The 23,952-nt window shown below is 53.4% G+C and overlaps 13 protein-coding genes across 13 annotated transcripts; 7 read left to right on the forward strand and 6 right to left on the reverse strand.

Annotated features, from left to right (window-relative positions):
- Window positions 1-155: 155 nt before the first annotated feature.
- Window positions 156-2,511, forward strand: BO97DRAFT_408004 (taxilin). Its single transcript, XM_025695757.1, has 5 exons — window positions 156-544; window positions 642-916; window positions 1,000-1,148; window positions 1,215-1,458; window positions 1,530-2,511. The coding sequence occupies exons 1-5, from the start codon at window positions 406-408 to the stop codon at window positions 2,034-2,036; spliced, it is 1,314 nt and encodes a 437-aa protein (XP_025548088.1). The 5' UTR covers window positions 156-405; the 3' UTR covers window positions 2,037-2,511.
- Window positions 2,512-2,540: 29 nt separating this feature from the next.
- Window positions 2,541-3,809, reverse strand: BO97DRAFT_445766 (NAD(P)H-dependent flavin oxidoreductase; the record flags this gene model as incomplete). The annotated part of the gene is made up of 1 exon (XM_025698584.1): window positions 2,541-3,809. The coding sequence occupies exon 1, from the start codon at window positions 3,579-3,581 to the stop codon at window positions 2,541-2,543; it is 1,041 nt and encodes a 346-aa protein (XP_025548089.1). The 5' UTR covers window positions 3,582-3,809.
- Window positions 3,810-4,119: 310 nt separating this feature from the next.
- BO97DRAFT_445767 (uncharacterized protein) lies at window positions 4,120-4,845 on the reverse strand (the record flags this gene model as incomplete). Its single annotated transcript, XM_025698585.1, has 2 exons — window positions 4,332-4,845; window positions 4,120-4,270 (listed from the first exon to the last, which is right to left on the reverse strand). The coding sequence occupies exons 1-2, from the start codon at window positions 4,616-4,618 to the stop codon at window positions 4,120-4,122; spliced, it is 438 nt and encodes a 145-aa protein (XP_025548090.1). The 5' UTR covers window positions 4,619-4,845.
- A 758-nt stretch (window positions 4,846-5,603) lies between these two features.
- On the forward strand, window positions 5,604-7,500 carry BO97DRAFT_427810 (DNA-directed DNA polymerase delta subunit POL31; the record flags this gene model as incomplete). The annotated part of the gene is made up of 5 exons (XM_025697236.1): window positions 5,604-5,647; window positions 5,703-5,886; window positions 5,990-6,121; window positions 6,181-7,144; window positions 7,202-7,500. The coding sequence occupies 5 exons, from the start codon at window positions 5,604-5,606 to the stop codon at window positions 7,498-7,500; spliced, it is 1,623 nt and encodes a 540-aa protein (XP_025548091.1).
- Window positions 7,501-7,800: 300 nt separating this feature from the next.
- Window positions 7,801-8,728, forward strand: BO97DRAFT_427811 (uncharacterized protein; the record flags this gene model as incomplete). Its single annotated transcript, XM_025697237.1, has 3 exons — window positions 7,801-7,822; window positions 7,887-7,966; window positions 8,054-8,728. The coding sequence occupies 3 exons, from the start codon at window positions 7,801-7,803 to the stop codon at window positions 8,726-8,728; spliced, it is 777 nt and encodes a 258-aa protein (XP_025548092.1).
- Window positions 8,729-9,637: 909 nt separating this feature from the next.
- BO97DRAFT_352763 (60S ribosomal protein eL38) lies at window positions 9,638-10,229 on the reverse strand (the record flags this gene model as incomplete). The annotated part of the gene is made up of 3 exons (XM_025692033.1): window positions 9,638-9,687; window positions 9,772-9,900; window positions 10,166-10,229. The coding sequence occupies 3 exons, from the start codon at window positions 10,227-10,229 to the stop codon at window positions 9,638-9,640; spliced, it is 243 nt and encodes an 80-aa protein (XP_025548093.1).
- A 352-nt stretch (window positions 10,230-10,581) lies between these two features.
- On the forward strand, window positions 10,582-11,501 carry BO97DRAFT_408008 (Ish1 domain-containing protein). The gene is made up of 5 exons (XM_025695758.1): window positions 10,582-10,769; window positions 10,844-10,856; window positions 10,915-10,998; window positions 11,051-11,097; window positions 11,178-11,501. The coding sequence occupies exons 1-5, from the start codon at window positions 10,734-10,736 to the stop codon at window positions 11,268-11,270; spliced, it is 273 nt and encodes a 90-aa protein (XP_025548094.1). The 5' UTR covers window positions 10,582-10,733; the 3' UTR covers window positions 11,271-11,501.
- A 38-nt stretch (window positions 11,502-11,539) lies between these two features.
- On the reverse strand, window positions 11,540-12,092 carry BO97DRAFT_352915 (putative nuclear transport factor 2 domain protein; the record flags this gene model as incomplete). Its single annotated transcript, XM_025692035.1, has 2 exons — window positions 11,540-11,982; window positions 12,047-12,092. 2 exons carry the CDS (start codon window positions 12,090-12,092, stop codon window positions 11,540-11,542), a joined length of 489 nt encoding a protein of 162 aa, XP_025548095.1.
- A 239-nt stretch (window positions 12,093-12,331) lies between these two features.
- On the forward strand, window positions 12,332-14,500 carry BO97DRAFT_427815 (methionine--tRNA ligase MSM1; the record flags this gene model as incomplete). The annotated part of the gene is made up of 8 exons (XM_025697238.1): window positions 12,332-12,536; window positions 12,610-12,728; window positions 12,802-12,873; window positions 12,935-13,021; window positions 13,070-13,201; window positions 13,258-13,619; window positions 13,677-14,154; window positions 14,228-14,500. 8 exons carry the CDS (start codon window positions 12,332-12,334, stop codon window positions 14,498-14,500), a joined length of 1,728 nt encoding a protein of 575 aa, XP_025548096.1.
- A 481-nt stretch (window positions 14,501-14,981) lies between these two features.
- Window positions 14,982-16,902, forward strand: BO97DRAFT_190622 (putative L-serine dehydratase). Its single transcript, XM_025690458.1, has one exon. The coding sequence runs from the start codon at window positions 15,272-15,274 to the stop codon at window positions 16,619-16,621; it is 1,350 nt and encodes a 449-aa protein (XP_025548097.1). The 5' UTR covers window positions 14,982-15,271; the 3' UTR covers window positions 16,622-16,902.
- Window positions 16,903-17,160: 258 nt separating this feature from the next.
- Window positions 17,161-19,119, reverse strand: BO97DRAFT_437191 (F-box protein; the record flags this gene model as incomplete). The annotated part of the gene is made up of 2 exons (XM_025697833.1): window positions 17,161-17,592; window positions 17,656-19,119. 2 exons carry the CDS (start codon window positions 19,117-19,119, stop codon window positions 17,161-17,163), a joined length of 1,896 nt encoding a protein of 631 aa, XP_025548098.1.
- Window positions 19,120-19,309: 190 nt separating this feature from the next.
- ramB (bifunctional protein farnesyltransferase/protein geranylgeranyltransferase) lies at window positions 19,310-20,901 on the reverse strand. The gene is made up of 3 exons (XM_025700161.1): window positions 20,293-20,901; window positions 20,113-20,217; window positions 19,310-20,056 (listed from the first exon to the last, which is right to left on the reverse strand). The coding sequence occupies exons 1-3, from the start codon at window positions 20,520-20,522 to the stop codon at window positions 19,366-19,368; spliced, it is 1,026 nt and encodes a 341-aa protein (XP_025548099.1). The 5' UTR covers window positions 20,523-20,901; the 3' UTR covers window positions 19,310-19,365.
- A 256-nt stretch (window positions 20,902-21,157) lies between these two features.
- Window positions 21,158-23,652, forward strand: BO97DRAFT_375566 (uncharacterized protein). Its single transcript, XM_025692992.1, has 2 exons — window positions 21,158-21,438; window positions 21,528-23,652. The coding sequence occupies exons 1-2, from the start codon at window positions 21,385-21,387 to the stop codon at window positions 23,589-23,591; spliced, it is 2,118 nt and encodes a 705-aa protein (XP_025548100.1). The 5' UTR covers window positions 21,158-21,384; the 3' UTR covers window positions 23,592-23,652.
- Window positions 23,653-23,952: the final 300 nt, after the last annotated feature.

Below are 23,952 nucleotides of genomic sequence, written 5' to 3' on the forward strand. Positions count from 1 at the left end.
GTGCACCTCCCCGTTGTCGGCTCCCAACCCTCCTGCAGTGAGCTTCTGGTTGGCTTTGCAGCACTGGATTTCCCAAGTCAACCTTGTGGGTTCCAGTTACCTCCGACTTCTGCAGGTCTGGAAAGAGGCCACCGAGGTTCTCCACTAGACTCGCCCCGAGTTACTACGAGTCCCAGTCATTCATAACACCTACCCTCGACTATTGTTCGCTTTGTCGCCGCGAAAAGGTTCCCTTATTGTCCCTGTTGTCGCGGCTATCGGAGGAAGTGACGCATCCGTTCCTGCCATCTTCCATCGAACCGGTCCAACTTCGCAAAATTCACCGCTGTGAATTGGCCACGCGACCACCCACAACAGCACCAGAACCGCACGACTTTTCCAGATACCTACGACGACCGATCCAACATGTCGGCCGCGGCCATGTCGAAGAAAAAGCAAGGGAAGAAGGTTGCGGATCCCAACGAGACCTCGAAGCTGCTAGCCGCCAAAATCTCGCAGTTGGAACAGGATGCTGCTGGAGAGAAAGATCAAGAGGCTGAAATCGGTGCGTGCACATGCTGCGTCTCGTTCCGGACAAACCGGTCACGCCATTGTGTCTGGCTGGCAAAGGTGGTTGAGCCTGGTTGCTGATACTCGAACAGAGCGCGAGGTCAAGAAGGCCACAAGAGATCTCAACCAACTCCTGAGCAATATCGAATCCCCAATGACGCGGCTCGAGACCGTTCACAAGAAGTATACCGAGCTTCTGGCCGATATGAAGAAGCTGGATCGCGACTATTCCAAAAGCAAGAAACGGGCCGATCAACTCCAAAAGGACCAGGACAAGGGCAAATCCGAACTGAACAAGACGGTTACCATGAAAGATAAACTCGAGAAGCTGTGCAGAGAACTCACAAAAGAAAACAAAAAGGTCAAGGTGGGTAGCTACAAACTCGCCAGCCTCGCACTCCGAGTCGAACAATGCAGAACCAGGGCTAAGGAATACCGTGCACGCACTAGGACGAAAACAAGAAGCTCGAAGAGACTGAGAAGAAAGCACGGCTGATCGTTAACGAGCGCCTCGACTCGCTTCTGTACGATATTCAAGACGTCATGGCTGCCAAAGGAAACCCCCGCAATGAGAAAGTGGATATCGACTTGGATGAAGCGTGAGCTGTCACTCTTCTGCACAACGCGATTTGACTGGGTATGCTAACCTCTTCCCATCATCACAGTCTACGTGCGAAAATCAAAACGATCGGCGAAAAGTTTGAAATGCGCGAATTACACTACAAGGCATTGTTGCGTAGTAAGGATGCAGAGATACAGTGTCTCACCGCCAAGTATGAGGAGCAACGGCGAGTGGCGGAGAACGAAGCTGCCCGCTGTCGGGCATTGAGTTCTCAGGTCTCGACGTTTTCGCACACTGAGGCGGAGTTGCGCAGTCAACTCAACATTTACGTCGAAAAGTTCAAGCAGGTATGGTTTCATGTCTGATGGCTGTTCCAGCCAAGCCTCTATTTTGACCGCTGGTAGTAATAATATCGCAGGTGGAGGATACGCTAAACAACAGCAACGAACTCTTCCTTACCTTCCGCAAAGAGATGGAGGAAATGTCCAAGAAAACTAAGCGGTTAGAGAAGGAAAATCTCACCCTTACACGCAAACACGACCAAACGAATCGCAACATTCTTGAGATGGCCGAGGAGCGTACAAGGAACCACGAGGAACTTGAGAAATGGCGGAAGAAAAGTCACCACCTCGAAGCGCTCTGCCGACGAATGCAAGCCCAAGGACGCGGGCAAGGTCTTGCGGCGGATCTGGAAGGCGATGACGAGGGTACGGAGAGCGAGTACGACGAGGATTATGAAGACGAAGAAGACGATGAGGGAATTAGTGATGACGATTACGAACTGGAAAGCCGGGACGGCGACATGAACGGAGACCGCAACGTTCCCCAGCAGCCCGAGAAGCCTGTGTTCGGACCCCCTCCGCCACCTAATCTACTGGAAGCGCGAGCCAACGGGAATAAGGCGATGATCAACGGATGTCACTAATACCTTTTTTTCGCGCAGAAGTTGTTCTCGAATATGGTCTTTTGGGCTTGTTCTTGATATCAAATGGCAAAGGGATTTCCTGGCAGCACTGACGCCACTGCCGTCAGTTTGAGGGTCGGCGATGGGGCTGATGGCCCTGGATGAAGTGGAAGACGTATATTCTCCGAGGACTGTGAATTGACTAAGACACTGTCAATGCTAGTCTTGTTGCCCTAGGATGTGATTGCCCGGTGCCAGAACTTGTAGTCGCACAGGAATTTACAAGAGAATCGGTGCGAGGCCCCTCATCCAAGACCCCTATCAAGCCCCTTGACCTGCAGTAAGCACTGTCACAGCCACGGGCCCTTTGCGAGTTGTGATACTTTGACGTTTTGTTCACTTTTATTTCTGTTCGTGTACTTGTACATGCTAGATCATCAGCATCCGGACGTACCTATTACGTTACCATGAGAAAATACCACAATTCATGTCATGCCAACTATCACAGAGAGACTTCTTCTGTTCTCATAGTTTACTGACTGGGCCTTGTATATATGAGCCCCCTTTCTTCAGCATCTCAACAGCTTGCTGTACCATTTCCCGTACAATCTCACCGGCTGGCTTGATACTCGCCACACTCGCGGACACGTCCCCCATCAAGAACGGTAGGTCGACCTCTTTATCATTCTTGAGATCATACTCCATTGGGACAATTCCCTGGGCCGTCAACCGAGCGATCTCTTCCGGCCGCCGCTCCCACTCCATCACATAGTCATTGGGCAGGACGCGCAGCGGCCGACCCGAGACGACGAGGGTGCGCATGGTATCACCGAATTTGGCCGCGACGACGGCCTCCTTGTGCAGCCGACTGGCACCGCTCTCGTCGGAGGCGACAAAGCGCGTACCGACCCAGACGCCCGCGGCGCCCAGCATCAACGCCGCCGCCAGGCTGCGGCCGTCGTTCACACCGCCCGCCGCGACCACCAGCGCCGGCTGGCCCGTCAGCGGACTGCGGTACCGCTGCGCCACGTCCACAACCGCTGGAATGAGCACCGAGAACGGAATGTCGCCCGTATGGCCGCCGCCCTCGCCGCCCTGCGCGCAGACTATGTCCACCCCCAACTTCAGCGCCTTCTCCGCGTGCTTCGGCGCCCCCACCATGTTCATGACCAGGATGCCCGCCTCGTGCAGCCGCGCAATGACGTGCGCCGGCGGCACCCCGACCGCGGACACGAACAACTTCGCCCCCTGCCCAATCACCACGTCGATTAGCTGGTCCAGCTGCCCGTGCGTGTAGTCGTGGTTCGTCGCCCGCGCCCCGCCCCCGACCTGTGGCAGTGCCAGGTCCACGCCGAACGGAAGCGATGGGTCGCGCAGCTGCGTTTTCAGCTCCGTTAGGATCTCTGACAGCTGCTCCGGCGTGTAGCCTAGCCCGCCCACCGTGCCGAGCCCACCTGCGTTGGAGACCGCTGCGGCTAGCGCCGCGCTGGAGGCCCGCGCCATGCCGGCTAGGAGGATGGGGTGTTGGATGTTGAGGATCGTGCAGAGAGGCGTCTGGAGGGACATGCTGGTGGTCTTGTTACCTGGGTTTCCTGCTTGGGTGTGGTTCGGTTGTGGTTCTGGTGTTTGGTTGATGTTGGAATAGCGGCGTTGTTTGGGAGTATAGACCGCGGTTAGCAGGAGTGTAAATTGAGATCTAGAGTCTGTCAATGAGATGATGTGGTGAGAGATATGTTCAGAACAAATTGTGGAGACAGTAAGTCAATTGCTTTCTTTTGAATGGCAATGGGTTGATGTCGGTCTTTATTTGAATGAAGGGAGTACTGTCTGTAGTTCCTCGTCACCGTCTGATCGACGCGATGGCTAAACAAATGCGGGGAAGCTTCCGACTGAACCGAGGCATCACCTATCACAGGTACCTCGTCGGTATAATTCTTATTCTTATGCTTTTATGCTTTCATTAAACTCAGTGCTAGTCTTCTGCTCTCCTGTTTGTCCAAAACTTGTCTTTCAAACAAAGGATATGCACGTATCATTACTCTTACTATTGACAGAAGAAGTCGCGAAACGCAGGGCAATCAAAAGACTATCACTACAAGCACAGTTACAAGTGGTAAAGACACAAGACAATCGCGAGTAATCCGACACTCGCTTCCAATGTGATACTTCTTCTTGCCACGCCCGTTTGTGTAGCCCGAAGAACAGTCTGAGCTCTGGTGACCGTGCCAGCCAGGACTATTACTTCCTCTTGTGATCTGCCCAGAGCCACAAGTCAGCATTGCATGGTACCACAGTATCTGAAGGGTTAACACGTACCCTGTATCTCTTGTGCCTCCGTTCGAGCTCAGCTCCTGAGACAGCGCGGTCGGCTTGGCTATTAGGGTGGTTGTCGGGTTCGGTCTTTCGACTAATTCTGGAAGAGGTTGATAGCCCACGGCACCATTTGGCGCCGTGGCAAGCGAGCCTGGCAGGCTCCTGCGTTGTGGGCTCGATGATAAGCTGTGCGAGAGTCTGTCAAGGTACGCCGAGGTGAGGACACTGGCTAGTAGGCTGATAACCACGAAGTTGCGCAACAGGCAAGTAAAGGCAGAAAAGACCCTCATTGTTCAAGCAGGTAGTGACAGCCAATCTGACTTGATCAAAAGCGTTGTAAAGGTTGATAAATCAAGGAATTCAGCATATGACCACTGGATGTTTGACAGCCTGCAACGCGAGAGGGGCATCGAACGCTATATATGACGGTCAAATTCCTCTTCGGGGGCACGAGAGGCATGTTATGCCTGATAAAACATGGCATTCTATTGGTTCCTTCACATAGTTGTCCTTGAAGTGACCGCGTGCGTCAATGCTCCTTCCTTAATACCGCACTCATTTGAGACCCTTGGTCGAGAGCAATGCTCATGGCACTGGCATAAGCCCTTGTCTAGATTCAGTGGAATTGAGAGGGGTAAAACAGAAAAAGCTTCTCATAATTTCGCGTGAATGAACATGGACAAGAATCCGTCGAGGGATCTGACATGCCGAACGAAGATGGAATGCTCCCAAGGCACGTCCACGCCCTATCTCACAGCAATGGGTTGTAGCTTCGGCATTTTCATGAAGCCCTTGAACTTGACCACAACAAAGGAATAATAGGACTGGCTATCGCCAGCTCGTAGCATGCTCTGCGATAGTTTAGTTGTCTGAAGCGATTGAGGGTTCGGATGCTTTGTTAGTCAATTGACGAGGTGTCAAGCTCATCGCATCAAGTCATCGAATTGCCAGCTGGACAGAGAGTAAGACTTTAAGTATGTGTCCATGATACACAGTCACTGGCTATGCAAATGAACTGGTAATCAGCAGCAATACACTATCTTAAACCCAGCGAAGTGCTAGATGTATCTCAGTCTGATGGATGAAGATGAAGGGTGGACCAACCCAAAGCGGGACTGTAATTACCGAACGCCAAAAGACGCGTGGTTCGCGTGGGCGGAGAACAGACTCCAATACAACGCAGCTTTCACCATCTGTTACTCCAAACAACACCCAGCTCCCATTTGCAGCTGCTATCCTTGCGGACATTGCTTCAACTGCTTGGGATAACTCAGAATGGCGCCCGAAAATTCAGAGCAGGAGTTTCTTCGCCCTCCAAGGTCCGCCTGTCCCCATACTACCTGCGCGACGAGAGTACTGACGCTGTCCGAGTAGCGAGCAGAACTTCGAGCCAGTCTACCGCGAACCCTCCTATTACAATCCTCTAAATACCTTCCGACTACCTAGTGGACAAGACAGGCACTACCAGCAGCAATATGGCGACATGTACTTCTTGCGACTGGCCAAGTTGAAACCCGCGGTGGAGGAAATCGCAGTGGAAGCCTGGGAAGGATTCAGCGTCAGTACAATACCCGGTTCATTATCGAATAAAAGCCACAGACTGGAGACTGCCCGATCATTGCAATTCCAAAACAAGCTACTAACAGAGCTTCTACTCGCAGATCGCGGGAGAGAATGCACGTCGTGTGGAAAGAGTACTGGATGTACGGCAGGGAGAGCTCTGCTGGGTTGCAGGCACGATCTACATGGATATGCCACTTAAACCCAATATCCTTGACGACTTGACCAAGGAGGTGAGCCATACCTGATACAATCCTCTGCGCCCGTGCCCTCTTGCTGACTCCGCCATAAGAACTACACTCTCGCCCCTCCTCCTCGCCCAACCTACCAGGACCCCTCCCATCCAGAGTTGACACAGATCATGCTGGAAGATGAATCCGGACGACTGCGCCTAACGGGCAGCGCGCTCAGCTCCACGCAGCTTGCCACTGGCGCCATCATCGCGGTCTTAGGTACGGAAAATGCCAATGGTGATTTCGAGGTCATCGACATCAAGGTGCCCGACCTGCCTCCACAGCCTCGTCGATGGGAAAAGGACGAGGTAGACACTGCTCAGAAAGAGTCTAGCAAGGGCAAAATTGCCTTTATCAGCGGCCTCGGCATCACAGGAACGTCAAGCGATACCCTCGCATTAGAGCTCTTGACGGACTACCTCCTAGGCTACACTGGACCCTCGGAGCAAGAGGACAGCCCGCTACCGAACGCCTCTCTAATCACAAGACTGGTCATTGCTGGAAACTCGCTAGGAACCAGCATGACTACCGATACCAGTGCTGACAATGCAGCTGCTGCGAAGAAGAAGACGGGCACGAAAAAATACGGATACGACGCTTCCGCATACAATGCATCACCCATCACTCAGCTGGACACGTTCCTGGCAGAGATCTTACCCAGCATACCCATTACTCTAATGCCCGGTGAATCGGACCCCGCCAACTTCTCTCTTCCGCAGCAGGGTATTCACCGTGCCATGTTCCCGCGGGCCAGAGCATACTGCGCTCCACCTCCATCGGGCGACGAGAAACAAGAACCCGGTTGGTTTGATAGCGTGACGAATCCATGGGAAGGTGATGTAGAGGGGTGGCGCCTGTGGGGAAGCAGCGGCCAGAATGTGGATGATGTCCTTCGCTACCTCAATTTCTCCGATCCTGAGAGCAACCCTGCCTCTACGGATGGCGATGTTGAGGCCAGAATACGGATTATGGAGGCTATGTTGCGCTGGAGGTGCGGAGTACCAACCGCTCCTGACACCATATGTAAGTCTGAGTTGTCTTTTCGCCTGCTGCGAGATTGAGCTGACTCGAACGTGAAAGGGTCATACCCATTCCAAACACATGATCCGTTTGTGATCGAAACCTGCCCCCACATTTTCTTCGCTGGCAACCAACCGCGGTTCAAGACCGCGGTCATTGAGGGCGATATGCCCTTGAAACTGAATGGCACAGACACCGAAATGACCGGTACAGACGACAACACTCTGGGGCCACGGGTCCGCCTTTTGTCCATCCCCAAATTCAAGGAGACCGGGGAGCTAATCTTGGTCGATGTCGAGACACTGGAAGTCGAAGTGGTCAAATTTGGAACATTTGCTGGACAGCAAGAGAAACAATGATCTGCTTCCGCATGCACTACAAAAAAAGTGGAATGAACTATAGATATCATGAATACCCTAATTCACTTTTTACCGTCCGTCCTGGATCCTGACGCGCTATTCCGCCGACTTGTATAGTTCCTGACAGGGTCGGCCCGATGCCAAGACTCACGCGGAAAAGTTACGGCTTGCCCAAATCGATGGCTTCTAATTGCAAACAACCATCAACCCGGGATTCACACAGTCGTTTCCAGTTTGGAGAATTGAACAGCTTGATTTGCAAGAGATACTCATTGTCATTATAAATTGGTAGATTGCCAGATGTTGCTCAACGAAAAGACCGGTAAGCGGCGGGAAGACGCCCTCAGGCCATGTCCCAGCCAAGCTTCTAATACCTATCTATACAGCCGTTTCTACCTCCAAGGTGCTACTTGTACCATATTCTAAATGGCACGTTCCAAGATATCATGAGTGGATGAAAGATGAGGTATGCCCAGTACTTAATTTCCCCCAGTGTCCTACTGCTCTGTACCTCTTCATATCAAACATCGCATATACTAATCCCGTAAACCAGGAAATTCAAGAAGCCACAGCTTCCGAGCCCCTCTCCCTAGAAGAGGAATACGCCATGCAACAAAGCTGGCGCCAAGACCCCGACAAACTGACTTTCATTGTCTGCCAACCTACGACTACACCACCACCATCAAACTCGGAGTCCAACGATGCCAGCGCGTCCGCATCACCACTCGACGAGACCGCCGACGACCCCAGCCGCATGGTCGGGGACATCAACCTGTTCCTCCGAGTCGACGACGGCGAAGACGGCGAGTCGGATCCCCAACTCATCGGGGAGATCGAGCTCATGATTGCCGAGAAGCGCAACCAACGGCAAGGCTACGGCAAGGCCGCGCTCCACACGTTCCTGCGGTACATCGTGGACCACGAGACTCAGATCCTGGATGAGTTTGTGGCCGGCGATGCCGCCGCTTTGCAGGCGATGACCGGCTGCCAGCAACAACGACCCTGGCGGTTTGCGTGCCTGAGCGTGAAGATCGGACAGGCCAATGAGCGAAGTCTTGCGCTGTTTGAGGGGGCGCGCTTTGAGAAGGTCTCGGCTGAGCCGAATTATTTCGGTGAGTTTGAGTTGCGGCGATTACGAGGGAGTTTGGAGCGTTCGGTGGTTGATGAGGGTTTGGATGCGACGGGGGTGGAGGGGTATCTTGAGTTGGAGTATACGCGTGTTCAGTGAGTGGGGAGGGGTTGGAGGCGGTTGTCATTCATTCTCTAGGGCATTTTGTCTGGCTTGGTATGTTCGTTGCTATATAGTATATCGATCAGGAATTGCATTGTTTTGAGGTCTGGTGGTGTCGCAGGGAGTAGACACATGGTCAGTAGAGCCTCTATCCCAGATGGACACGGAGGAAGAGTACGAAGTGACCCCTGAGACACAAGGCAAGCCGCTGATTGTTGCAAACAGTGAATTGCCAATCATTGTCCGAGGCCACACTACAACTACACCAAATCTGCAATGCCACAACCAAATATCTACAACTTGCGCAAAAATCCACGGCAAGCTAATGATGCTGTGCCAAAGCCATCAGACACCGAACGACGGGCACCTCGCATCAACAGTAACAGCGCTCAGCCATGATCACGGAAATTTCAGCTGTTTTCCTTTCATTTCAGTCGTAAGGATCCGAGGGCAGCTCCGACGGAAAAAAACCGAAATCCGGGCAGGGAGTGCGTTCCCAGTCATGTAAGGATTTTCCGTCCGGGTCCCGATATACAGACGATCGTCATTTGCGAAACCAGTCGCCAGACACAGACACGAAAGATTCAAGCATAATCATCCCCGTGGCTGTACCATCCAAACACAGAAGCAGCATTCCATGCAAACAATGAATCTCGTCCCTCGATGGCTAATCAATTTCCATTTAAATCGGCACACACAAGAATCCGGGATCCATATTTGCTTTTCGAAAAGGGAGGCAACCCCTACCCTATTGCGCCGTTTGCGTTCGATGTTTCCCACTTCCGAGCTTCCACTTCTTCACCTTACTCATGACAACATGTCGAGGATCGATTCGATTCAATTTGGCAAAGGAGGTTGCGTGTTATATTTGTGTGAGGGAAGGGACAAGGTAGGTAGGTAGGTTATTTACAGAGCCTTCTTCTTGTCACCGTTGGTAACATCGACAACCTTGAGAGCTGTTTGTGTTCAAGGAAGAGGAAGGGTATTGACGTCAGCGATTGATGTCCTGTATCCCGAGGAGAACCAAGATCAAAACGCACCAGGGGGCAGGCTCTGCTTGAGCTTGTCGGCCTTGTCGGAGTCCTTCAGGACAAGGGTGTAGACGAAGCGGGAGCAGCGGACCTTGAACTTGATCTGCTGGGTGTTGCGGTTGCGCTTGATGCGGGCAGCTGGAACATGATCAAACGACGCGGGATAGTATTAGCCTTGGGTTGTTGCACAGTGTGTTTCCTCTTCCATTGCAAGTCATGACGGTGTCTTTCCCATGTTGGTCTGGCCCAGGTTCGACAGTCCTTGTCCCCTCTCCGCGGGGGATGATCTCCTTTCACCCCCGCCTTCAGTCAAGACGGGGCGTTTCCAATTCGGGACTCATTTTCACGGAGCGGTTGAATGGTGTGAAGAGGGATAGAGGTGGGGGGGAGAAGGTAGACGTACAGGACGCATCCTTGCGGCGGCAGATCTCAATGAACTGCTTGATGTCGGAGACTTCGCGAGGCATGGTGGGCTAGTGGGTATGATGATGACAGGTGACGGTAGGTTTCGGAGGTGTGAGATCGTGGAGGGAGGAGGAGAAGCTGAGCTGGAACTAGACTATGCTGTGCTGGCTGGCTCTCTCTACCGTAGTATTTCTCTCTAAGCTCACTAAGGCGGGTCCTTCTCTCACCTCGGCCCGTGTGATTGACCGGCTCTGTGTGGGATGTAGGGTTGCCGCCCCCGGAAGCCCTGAGCTTATCCGTGCCACTGTGGCGGTGCTGTAGCCGGAGATCCTGTGGCGGTGCAGGTGCCGACCGCCCTCCGCATCCCCTCAACCGCCACCCCCAAGGCGGCAGCTTTACAGCTAGTTACCGACACCGCAGCCCGGGCAAACTATATCGCTGATCGGCTTGTAGTATATCTGGCCATTTCTCGTTTTGGCTCAAATAAATATCCTAAGCCACCTCTACATCAAATCTCCTGTATTCAGATCATTCAGATCAAACACTACGTGAATAATATACCCAACATGCCGACGCCTTTGGATCGTGCTTTGAACTCCAAGGTACATACACACCATGCGCATGCGCTCGGCGGTGTGCTGTCTATCATGATTAGCTAACATATAAACTTTGCTAGAACCTGTTCCTGGGTATAGTCACGAAGCAGCAAGTAATAGTTTCTTGAGCCAACACTCTAACTTTCTTCAGGGTTCACTGGAATGGTGACAGCTGCGGCCGTCTGGGCCATTTGGGGCAGCGACATGTTCCCTGCAGAGCCAGACCCGACTGGAGGTAAGGATCTGAGTCTCTGCTTTGGGTGCTTTCCATATGTTGACTTTTGCAGACCCCGAAACCTGGTCTTATGATGAAATGCGAAGGTGGCTCCGTGCCGTAAGCGACCCAAAAATCTCCCAGTTCTTGAAACCAGAATGCCGTGTCAGATGAACACCAGCCCACTAACAGTCTTGCAGAGAGGCCTACTGCCTCACGAGAATGCAACACGCGAAGAACTACTTGAGCGCATCAAAGCAAATCTGCGCGTGCCCCGCAGAACCCAGAACTGAAATTCAAGGCAGGGGTGGGCGGCTGAACTCAAAATAGTGTTGTTTCCATTGGCATGTCATCATAGCGTTCCAGGTCGGATTGGAGGTGTTTTTGTTTAACCGCGATGAATTTCAATTGAGCAAATCTCGTCTATTGTCTTCGTTGATTTCGTGGCGCATTATGGAGTTGTTGTTGTCGTCACAACGCCAGGGATATGAGGTGTCGTCATATGGTCGCAAATCGATCCGTCCGTTTCTCTTAGATGGTGACTCCATTTCACATCCTCCACTTAGACAACCAACCGGAAGTTCTGGGTCTGGATGAGCCACTCGCGTCTGCGCTTTCCCTTCGGGCCATCGGCGGTGGGGTTCGGCACCAGCACGAATGTCTCGCTGAATCCGCGCTGCGGGAGGTCCCTGGACTCGCCGAAGCGGACGAAGCCACTGACAATCACGAGGATCGACATGTCCTTGACAGTGGTTTCGCTGGGGAGCTTGAAGCCCGTGGCTGTAGGAGTTGGGTAGGTGCGATTGATGATCTGACAGTCGTAGGATTGCACTTCGTAGTGCGTGGGCGTCATCTGATTGACGAAGATTTCCTGGACGGCGGCGCCATCGGCGACGACGTTGCCGTTGAAGAGAATTGTCGATGCCGGTTGGCTGTAGAAGGAGGCAATCGTGGCGCGATTGGACTGGAGCGCAGGGTAGAAAGAGTTGACGAATTCAGTTGCGGCTGGAGGGGGAGGAAGGCTCCATCAGTAAGAGATCGATGAGTCTGGACGGGCAAGCCAACGTACCGTCCGTGGAATGCTTGATCAGCACGTCTTCCGTTGCAGGTGCCATTGCGAAGTATTTCGCGTGGAGTATATCTCTAGTGAGGTGGTTTGCGACGCAACAATGTGAGGGTGAGTGCCGGAGGGAAGGAGAGAGAAAAGTGGTTGCGGAGAGGAGGGAAAGCGAAGCCGGGCGGCAGAAAAAAAGGCACGGAAGCTTGGACCACCCGGAGACGAGCTTCGGCGAACTTGCAGAAAGTCCGCAATCATTCCACTCTTCTCTCCTTTCTCCCCCAGGTCTCCTCAGCAATGGCGGTGATGAGGGCTGGTGCTTGTGCTCTGCCGTGGGCGAGCCGGCTTTGGGCTTCCAATCGATCCTCCTGGAAACTCGCATCGTGCAAGAGTGCGCTCACCGCGACGACCATTCGTCCGCGTCGATTCGCGACAGCCGCCTCCGAGTCTACTCCGGGGAAGCCATACTATGTCACGACCCCGATTTTCTATGTCAACGCCGGTAAGAGCTTATTGTGCCAATAGTTTGAGCTCAAAAGTAGCCCATGGCTAATGCACTCACTGCTGTAATCTAGCTCCTCATGTTGGCCATTTGTATACTATGGTCCTTGCCGACGTCCTGAAAAGATGGCGCGCATTGCTCGGCGAAACCGACGCTCAGTTACTGACAGGAACGGACGAGCATGGCATGAAGGTACCCCACGACCTACCTCAAATGCATAAATCGAAGCTGGAAGATATCGAAGACTGACTTGTCCACGCTCTAGATCCAGCAAGCCGCTCTAGCCGAGGGAATGGAGGCGCAAGCTTTATGCGACCGAAACTACAAGAAGTTTGAGGTTAGCATCTATCGGTCAAACTGTTAGCTGGTCTTCACCCAAGCTCAAAGGAATTAATTAGGACCTGGCCAAGGCTGCCAATCTGGACTACAACTATTTCATTCGAACAACAGAGCCAGCGCACAAGGAAGCGGTCCAGTACTTCTGGGTATGAGAACAAACGTTTTGCCGTATGCTTCCGCTAACTTGCGTACAGGAAATGCTGCAACATCGGGGGTTCATCTATGCCGCGAAGCACGAAGGATGGTACTCGGTAAGCGATGAGACTTTTTACACCCGGAAACAGGTGCACAAGTCTCTAGATCCGGCAACGGGCCTTACGAGAATGGTATGTTCATATCTGATGGACCAGAGGTACGGATGATCTAGATTGACTCGAATTAGGTTTCGATGGAGACAGGCAAGGTGGTGGAATGGTCCTCAGAAACGAACTATCATTTCCGCCTGTCGGCCTTCAAGGAACGTCTGCTGGACCTGTACAAAACAGACTTCATTACGCCGACAAACTACACGACCAATATCGTCAAGTCCGTTTCTGAAGGACTTCAGGATTTGTCGATTTCCCGACCTGCAGAACGCCTCACGTGGGGAATTCCAGTGCCTGGCGATGATACGCAAACCATCTATGTCTGGGTGGATGCTTTGGTCAACTATCTCACCAAGGCAGGCTATCCCTTTGCTCCGGGCCAAGGGGCCCGCCTCGGGTGGCCGGCGGATGTACATGTGGTTGGTAAAGATATCGTTCGGTACGAGCTGGTCGCGCTGCGCTTCCAAGTATGCAACATGGCTAATTAGATTGTCAGCTTCCACTGCGTGTACTGGCCAGCCCTTCTCATGGCTCTCGATCTTCCGCTTCCCCGCAACGTCCTAGTTCATGGACACTGGACCATGAACCACGAGAAGATGTCCAAGTCCACGGGCAACGTGGTCAACCCTTTTTTCGCGATCGACCGTTTTGATGTCGACACGATGCGCTTCTTCCTCGTCCACCAGGGTGAACTGGCGGGGGATGCCGATTACGATAACAATTACATCATCCGCGATTATGAGAAGGTGCTGCGGAAGGGTCTGGGCAACCTTGCTACACGGACTATTGGATGTGCAAAGGGTGAATTCCGGACCTTTGTCGTCAATGGTACACTGGGACATCTACCCTCGCCGACTTCCGCCGACACAGCCTATGAATCGCAATTGAAGGAGCTACCTACGAAGGTTGCGAACCACATGAACAGTCTCAATCCCCGTGCAGCCTTGCATGAAATTAGAGCTATCATTGAAGCGGTAAGGGACCAGACACGTTTTGCCCTCTTCGTTCTGCTGAGCTCTCGAACTGACTTGACGTACTTCGCATCAGGGTAACAAATACCTCCACAATGCGGCTCCCTGGCAAAACGTGAATGAAGCTCCACGATCCATCTACAATATGGCCGAAACCATCCGAATGATTGGCATCCTGTTGCAACCGGTTATGCCCACCAAATCGAAAGAGATTCTGGATATGTTTGAGGTAGATCCAAAGAGGAGAAGCTTTGCGTCGGCCGAGTATGGATCGGACGCGACCTACGGACAGAAACCCAAGAAGGGTCACCTGTTCCCCCCGCTTGTCAACAAGGGCGAATCCGAGTGATTTTCGATTTGATAACGAATACTGCTCGGGATCCAATCACGATAATTCAATCAGCAGCAAGGCCGGTCAGCCCGGCGTGGGAGCAAAGAGGAGATTGAGCGGATTATATTGGAGTGGAGGTCACGGTCTCCGCACCCAGCGAAAGAGCAGGATTCCAGAGCGTTCCTTTGCCCGATCAGAGCAGCTTTGATTAGGGTTGAGCGAACGGGCGCTGGATTCCTGACTATCCCCCGTCTGCAAGGGAGGGTTTATGTTATGTCATGCGGTGGATGGCGACTGGAGCAAGATTTCGTAAGGTTATCAGCGGGAAAGAGAGTTGCCGTTGGCTGGTGGTGCAGCGCTGGGGTTTGGGGGGGGGGAGGAGGAGATATCGGTTCGGGAAACTCAGGGTTTGGGGTTTCCCGCGGCAAACTGGGAGAGGCTTTGATACGAAAGACCGACTATATCGGGAAGCGTGCGTTGTATATCATTTTGGGGTTTTTATCATAAGGGGAGTATATCAGGTTTGTTTTGTGTGACGGTTGCGAGCATTCTTGGAGAGACAAGATTATCCAGTCATCTCATATCCTTACAGTTCTTGTTTTCTCTCCTCTCCTCTCCTATCTTGTACATTATCATTCTCAATCCTCTTTATCTACATATCAATCACTACTAGGGTTCACATACTTCCTCAAAACCCATCTCATATTCCTCATTGCTGCTCAACACCAAACATACCTTCTCCCTAACAAACCTTAACCTCCCCAACCACTACCACATAGACCAACCAAAATGGGCAGCATCTCCTTCCCCCAGAAACCCGACGCCAACTTCCAAACCCCATGGACAACCACCCCCCTCATCGAATCCAGCACGCTCTCCCGCGCCGCAGGGTGCCGCATCTTCCTGAAACTCGAGAACCTCCAACCAAGCGGCTCCTTCAAGTCACGCGCAATGGGCAACCAGATCCTGTCACACCTCCGCAAGCCCGAGAACGCCGGCCGCGCCGTGCACTTCTACGCCTCGTCAGGCGGCAACGCAGGCCTCGCCGCCGTGTGCGCCGCCCGCACCCTCGGCTACCCCTGCACGGTCGTGGTGCCCGTCTCGACCAAGCCGTTGATGGTCACGAAGCTGCGGCGGGCGGGCGCCGCGGACGTGATTCAGTATGGCGAGACGTTTGCCGAGGCGGGGTCGTATATGAAGGAGGTTGTTATGATGCAGACGCAGAAAGGGTCTGCGTTGGGGGCACAGGAGGTGGGCGTGGAGGAGGACGAGGTGGTCAAGATCGCGCTGCACCCGTTCGATAATGAGCCGATTTGGGAGGGGAACAGTACTATTGTTGATGAGTTGGTGCAGCAGGTTCCTCTGCCACAGGGTCCCGAGGAGGTCGCTGTGCATGCTGGTCGTGCGTTGCCTGTTGATGCTATTGTTTGTAGTGTTGGTGGGGGCGGGTTGTTGAATGGGTTGGTTATGGGGATTGAGCGGGCGAGGAGGGCGGGATGGGAGATGGGGAGGAAAGGTTCGGGTGGTGTTGCGGATGCAGAGGATGGCAATGTGAAGCCTGTGCACCTGCTGGCTGTTGAGACGAAGGGCACCGACTCGCTTGCTGAGGCCCTGCTGCGTCATGAGCTCGTCTCCCTTCCCAAGATCACCTCGCAGGCTACTTCCTTGGGCGCTGTCCGCGTCTCTGAACGGACCTTCCGGTATGCCGTTGCCCCGCCCCCGGGCGTCAGGGTACATAGTGCTGTGTTGTCGGATGCGGAGGCTGCGAAGGGCGTGCTGAGGCTCGCGGATGATGAGCGGTTGCTGGTGGAGTTGGCGTGTGGCGTTTGTGTTGAGGCTGCTGTCGGCGGTTCGTCGTCGTCGGCGTCGGCTGCGCTGACGGGGAAGAAGAGGAAGTATGTGGATGAAGGGTACGGTGATGATCGGCTGTCGGCTGGCGAGAATGACGACGACGCCGTCTCGCCCGTCCGGTCCCCTGCGTCATCTGCTTCTGCGGCGTCGCTGTCGTCGAAGCTGAAGCAGCTGGTCCCCGACTTGAATGAGGACAGTCGGGTGGTGATCATCGTCTGCGGCGGGAGCAATGTCACCATCGACATGGCGGCGGAATGGCGGAAACTGTTGAGTGAAGGCTGGGCTTGACTGCGTGGGGATCATGGTCTTTGTGATATACGAACATATATGTTTTCTCGGTCCAAGAAAAATAGGCTGCGCAGGTTCTCTGTTACGATCACTAATGAATTGATGATTTGTTTAAATTCGCATTGGTGCCATTTATTTGCCGTTGCAGCAGGAGACTAAAAAGAAACAGGATCTGATGTTGAACAGCTGTTGTCCTCTGTTATTTGTCAGCTGAAGTTCTTTTCTGCAACAGTTGCTGAGTAGTCTCCTATAAGATAATGGCAGGACCTTCCGTGCTTGTTCTATAGCGACACTGTTAGACCTGTCATGCAGATGAGTCTTGACCAGGGGAATGCGCGCGTGTGTGTGTTAATATGAGAATCTTCGACATACCTCTTGTCATTTTGCTGAAAATAAGACTCATCTTCTTGTTCGCAATGACACCTGGATGTGCCTTTGCATTATCTTCATGACTTCAGCTAGATTCCGTCATCGCTCCCCTTCGATGACCACTTTGAATCAGATCTCTGCTTAGTCCTACAAATACATGCCTTGGGATACTATGCAGGCGCATGATCATGGTCATGGCCCTCCTGATCGCCCTCAGCTTCGTCATCCTCCTCGTCCTCCCAACCGGAATCCTCTTCTTCCCCCTCAAAGGGGTCAGTGAACGTGACCGGCCCATCGTACTCTTCTTCCTCTTCTTCTAGATCTTCGCCAAGCATTGTGATCATTCCTATCAAGGCTGGTGAAATTGTTATCTCATCGACCCCTGGTGGGGCTTGATCAGAGTCCCATAGACTTCTCCCTGCTGAGGTCGAGCCCTGGGCCTCATCGGTGTTTGAGTCCGCGCTGAGCGTCTTACTGTTGAAAATGGGCGCTAGGCTGAGCACGCGGATAGCTTTCGTTGGGAAGATGCGGGCGGGGCCTTGGTCCGCAGGTAGAGGTGGGACTCCGGGGATATTGGGGAGTGTTTGACGCCACGCGAGAGTCTAGCTCAGATATTAGTCTTCAAGCATGTCCAGATATCCATAAATTAGAGCGGGATAACGTACGGTGTAAGTAGTCATAATCGCATCATCATACAAGGCCATGAAACTGACGGGCACGGTAAGATGCGCTACCGAGCTGGTGACCAGCGAGTACGAACCGCGGGCAGGGCAATCCACATCTTGTACTCTATCCTTGTCATTCAGCGCGACAATATAGGCTCTGTCTTGGATTTCAAACATCACCCGGTGGTTGCGCACAGACAGCCATCCGCCTAGATCGAAGCTTGACCCATCCGACTCGCACTCTATAAGGTCACTGTGCTCCGCCAGACCGGTCTCGCTTTCGAGTGCCTTGCGCCAGCTCGAGCACACGAAAACACGGCCTGCACGGGAGAAGCCCACGAATAGATCGCCATGTAACATGCCAGCTCCCCATTCGTCCTCCAGATTTCGGACGTGCTCGGGGTCGGTCGGTAACGGGAGGGGTCCCTTTTCGACCTTGATCGGGACCAAATTGTCTTTGCGAGATGGGCCCTCACGGTATTTTGATTGTACAGGACCCTGTCGCACAGCATCTGCAAGCCCTGCAAATGCTGCTCTCGTCGAGGTGGTCCCGGTTACTGGTGGATTGATATGATATTTCTCCGTGCAAAGTGACGGCTGCAATGCACCCAAAAACGACCCGGACGTTTTATCGTAGACATGATACCCTCGTGGGCCCATGGAATAGATCACAGCATCCTGGCTCTGGTCCAGATGACCGACAGCATCTGGCTCAATCATCAAGTGTGTTATTAGCTTGGGGGGTCTCTGGGTCATATCGTACACGAAACCCTGTCCTTGAGTCGACACCACGCAGAGTGTTCCGTAAGAGAGCTGGAAGCCTCGAGTCTGACAATTATGATCCAAGATCGCGATGCGCCGGAACTCGCCACGCTTGGCGCCTTCTTCGTCCGCTTGCCAGACCTCAAGTGCATCGCCCTCGCGATCGAACACAGCCATTCCATCCTGATACTCCAGATGCGCATACGGGCGAACTGCATCCTCGTCACGATCCAGCGTTGAGGGAAGGCGCCACAGGTTCGCGCCCGTGTCCATATCGGTGACGTATAGTCCGCCCGCGTGCGAGGTCGAGATGAAGATTCGACGCTTGAAGTCGGCGCGGAAACGCCAGACGGGATCATTGCCGACTTGCAGCACCGATTCTCGGGAAACTGGCTGCGACTCGGCCCAATTGCGGGCGAGAAGCGCCTGACGCTTGCACAAATCCTTGCATGGGTGTTTACCTTCGAGTAACTTGGAGAATGTGGTGTTCTCCAGCCGGGCCGACTGTCCAAACGGCTTGCTATTCGCGAAAGCAACGGCGTAGACGGCCTCTTGGTGTGTGACGTCGATAAACTGATGCCAGGCCTTAGACACGGCGGTAAGAGATGCGAGTGCGGGTATGGAGGTGAACTCCAGGATTCTCAGGATGATCTCTGGAGGTAGAACGGTGAGAGGATCTGCCAAGAAGTCGATTCCGGCCATTCTCACTGCATTGATTGTTTTGTGAAGCAGGAAGTAGAAGAAGTTGCAGAGAGTGGAGGGGTTGCGATGCTGCTGATTCTGTCTCTGTTCACCGCCTCCGATAAGAATTAAAGTTCTTCTTATCGCCTTCTGTCCGCCAAGCATTTGCTATCGAGTTTGGGGAAGACGTTCGATAAACTATAAATAAACTCGAGCATGCTAGAATACATATAACTCAAATGAGTCCCCATCAAGCTTATCGCAAATTCACGCAGAAGCTGTGGCTTCTTGTCCGGCAATAGCCCGAATCCGATAGTCCCAATAGTTCCTCCGAATGGGATCGTACTTTTCCTTCAGCAAAGTGAGCATCTGGACCGCCTCTTGTCCTGACGCCGGTTCCGTCTCTTCAGCAAGCACATCAGCAAGCCATTCCACAGCATGGCTGCTTTTCGCCTCATAGCCATCATCCTTCTTGATCACGAATTTGCCCGCAAAGTCCTTCCATTCCGCTAGCGGTCGGCCTGCAGCACGCAGCACACCCCGCGCGTAAGACCATGGGCTGCGGTTCTCCGGCGCCCGCACGATCTTGGACTGGGCGAACTTCAGCTCGGCATCTACCACATCCTCATCAACCACTGCCAGCCGGCCCTTCTCCGAGGGGCTCCCATCACTGTTTGGCATTCCTGCATCCGGCTCTCCCTCACGCGGCCCAAAACGAAGCATGAATCGATGATTCCAGGCGGAATTGTTCCGGACGTCCGAGGTCAACAAGGCTTCCACGTCCTGGATCTCACGTGGAGCATCCCACAGCTTGAAGTGCCGCACCAACCAATGGCGGTAGGTCCATACATGATAGTTCTTGGAGTCTTGAGCAAACATCTCCATCAGGAAATCGGCCTCTTTGTGCGGGGGCGTCGGGAAAAAGTCCTCGCGTGACACCAAAACTTGGCGATGATGCCTGCCATGGGTTAGATGGTCAATTTCATACGAAACATGGAGAATAGCTGAACGTACCAAATCTGATAATTCTTCAGGTATTTGAGCGAGACACCATTCAGCCATTCTAGTTCTTCCTGTAGGTCTTTCTCTAGAGTAAACAAAATCTTCGCTCGGTAAATCCTTTTTTCCCCTTTGTCAGCCGCGCTTTCAGTAATGCGTGGAGCAGGATCATGGCGGGCTTTCATCCAAGCTTACCAGACAGTATAATGGGCCGGGTTCATGGAGATGATGTCGTGAGTCAGCTTCAATGCTCTCTCAGACATCTCGTTGGCGGCCATCACCGCGCGCAGATATGAAGTGGCTTCGAGGTATGCTGCAGGATAAGCGATGGTGGCCAGAGGCTGGACACCAGACTCGGAGCCATCATTCAGAGGAATTGGTTTGATCGAAGCCCATTCGGGGTCTGATGCATATTTGCCTTCCATATTCAACTATGGTATATAACTTGAGTGTTGGGAACAGTAACACAGACAGCCTTGAAGAAGGATGAACGACTTCTCTCAGACAACAAATGCAGTGAGCCTCACAACGAACAATACTCAAGCTGTGTCAGAATTCGTCACGGAAAAGTGATCAGATTTGATCGCTAGCTCCTTGACTCGCAAGCTCAAGGATCCGGGCCAGCTGCGAGGATAATCGGAGTTGGGATGCAAATGATGCAGCTAATTCCAGAGACACTGGTCACCACGCGAAACTTGCCGGCTGAACACGACAAGTAACAGCCAAAATCGTACAGATACTTAGTAACTTAGGTAGGTTCGGAAGTTGTTTGTCTTTGCAACGACCTGAAGTGATCTGAACATGATGGACTGAGTTGAAAGCGCGACTCAGTCTGTCGGGGAGAGGGTGTGGGGTACGTCTTTTGCCTGAGGCAGCCACGGGACAATATCAAGGCCGCCATTCATTGTTCTGGGCTTTCTCATCTGTCTCCTTTCCTTTCATTGTGACTCTCCCCCCCATGTTCAGTGACTTGATTTGATTGCCATAACCGACATTGCTTCCATCATCTCCAGGCTTCTCTTTATACCAGTCACTGCCCAGTAATCAGCACCCTCCGGCGATTTTGTGTCGAGTCCAGACCGCTGGATTACCGAAAGAGGATAAAATACCCCTACTGGCGGTTGCACCCCCGCACATCCGCGAGCCTTCCTCCCAGTCGCCCAGTCGTCACCTGCACCACCGCAGCAGCGCCTGTCCCTTTCCTTCGCTTTCGCTTTCGCTTCCTGCCATGCCAACACAATCGCTAGTCTTATCCTTAACTTACCATGAACCCGATATCGATCGATAATGCGTCGTGTCAAGAAATCCCGTAATGGTTGTGCGAGGTGCAAGAGCAAACGGGTGAGCTTAGTCGCCCATCCTATCGCTGCTATCAGCTCTACCCTTCCACCTTCCAAAAACTCAAGGCTGATGTTGTCATCTCTCTCTAGGTCAAATGTGGTGAGGAACGACCTCACTGCAGTCGATGCACCCGTTTAGGAGTTCATTGCCCTGGATATGTCCAGTCCCTACGCTGGGTCACCAAATACCCTGACCGAAACCCTGATACAGCCCATGATACACCTGATGACACTACAGCTGAGCCAAGCGCTCAGCCCGATGCTAGACCTCCGGAGAACTTATGTCCCCCTGATAATGTCGACCCCCAGACGCAGCCTCCCTTAACCGTTAACGATGGCTCTTTCAACCTCACCTCACCTCCAGCCCAGGCTGAGATAAGCACGCTCCCACTGGGAGGCCCTCCTGCGTTATGCGATAATCTATGGGATCTGCAACAGTCTGGTACACTTCCTGAGCTCGCAGATCTGTGCCATCGATCCCCAGCTTCTGCTTCACGCCCATCTCCAGTGGCGCAAGACGGCTCACTCTTCCATTTCGGGTCACCCAACCACGCAGACGATCCATTTGGTTTATCCTCCTTAGCAGCTCCAATACTGCAGGACGAGCCTCGCAGCTTCTCTGGATTCTCGCCGTCTACCATCGTACGCCAATATCCACCTCCTACTACGAAAATCCCACAACGAGACTTCACCTCGATCTCTCAAGCGCTGAATAATCCATCGTGGACCCTGATCGAGTACTACTTCAAAGAAGTGGCAGCGCTGTTCTCGAGCTATGACAGCCAGATGAACCCCTTCCGATCGACTGTGTCTCGGTTATGGGGCTCGTCACTGGCCATGTGTCGGACCATGCAGAGCATGGCAGCGGCTACTCTGGTCAACGACTTTCCCGAGTTCGGACCATTAGGACGAAAAATGCGCAACGAGGCCGTCGATATCATCAGCAAAGAGTCCAGCCTGGACGATAAATCCCTGCTGGCTCTACTCATGCTGGGCCAGACAGCGAGCTGGCACGATTCCAAGGATCTTGGGATCTCTTTCTTCAACCTACTGAGGAATCACCTGGACACTCGGCCCGAGAAGAGCCCCATTTCGGGCCGTGGGAACAATCACCAATTTTTCGAAGAGGCCCTGATTTACTGGGAGATGCTCTTAGCCTTCGTGGCAGACGATTCAGCCGTCCTGTCCGGGACCACAGCCACAGGGCCCGAGGAGTCCCTCGTCCTACAGCGCGTGCCTCATCCGTGGACGGGAATTGCGCGTGACACCCAATTCACAGTCCAAGAGGTAGGACGGCTGATCCGCTGCGAGAGAAAGCGGATGCGCTGCCGCACCTTCACCTCGCACGCCGACGTTGCACAAGCGCAACAAGCCATCGAAAGAGCACAGGAGCTCGAGGAGCGACTCCTGGGGCTTGCGCACCCGGCCGAGGCCGAAATCATCAGCCCCGGCGACGACGAGACCCCCGTGTGGCACCTCCTCACCATGGCCGAGGTTTACCGATGCACAGGGTTGATGCAATTATACCGAGTCTTCCCGGACCTGCTGCGTCGACGACTCCGTCCGCAGCGGTCCTCGAGCAGTCCCACCAGCGCCGAGGATGCGTCCATGCACAACAACAGCCGCGACCCCTTCATGTCTCCCGCATTCAACAGCGGCGGCGGGCACTGGTTTTGCGACCCCGCCCTGCTGCACCCCAGCCCCGAGACTACCAGTGCGCCGGCGCCGCCGTTCGAACCCATCCCCGCGAACCCCTCGACAACCTCCTCCGAGTACGACACCTGGCTGACTGAGCTCGCCCTCACCACCCTCTCGCGGCTGAAGACCATTCCGCTCGAGTCCCGCACCCGTTGTCTCCAGCCGTTCCTGCTTGTCGCGTCGAGCAGCGAGCTCCGCCTGCCGCGACTCCCGCCCCTCGAAACCAACCTCGACAGCACCGGCCCTAACATCTCCGCCCACGCCATCGACGTCTCCCAGACCCGGCGGTTCATCCTCGGCCGCCTCACCTCCTTCATGCACGTCCTGCCCCCGAAGCCCATCGGCGTCTGTCTGGAGCTGGTGCGCGAGGTCTGGCGGCGCATGGATGCCGGCGATCCGGAGGTGTATTGGATGGACGTCATGATGGAAAAGGGGTGGGAGACGACGATGGGCTGAGGGCCCAGCCGAGGCCGACTCGTACGGCGCACGCATCATTTCGGCCAAGAAATACATGTACATATACTCATGAACCTGAACGTTGGATACCCAAATATTCTTTCCGTATGAACGAGCTACTACACCTTGCGTAACAATATCCGCGTGGAGCATAAACCACACATAAGCGTCTTGCTTGCAAGAATGGCTAATATTTCCACATGAATGGTATCGACATTGATTAAGACCAGAACTCACATTAGACCGGCGTTCCATATACCTCAATCGCGTATTGTCCCCTTCCACTCCAACCAACACCTAGACTCACAAGGATTGATAACAATAAAAGAAAACAAAATTTGGTTTTGACAGCCCCGCAATG

This window comes from Aspergillus homomorphus, assembly GCF_003184865.1.
Source record: "Aspergillus homomorphus CBS 101889 unplaced genomic scaffold BO97scaffold_42, whole genome shotgun sequence".
Lineage (NCBI taxonomy): Eukaryota > Fungi > Ascomycota > Eurotiomycetes > Eurotiales > Aspergillaceae > Aspergillus > Aspergillus homomorphus.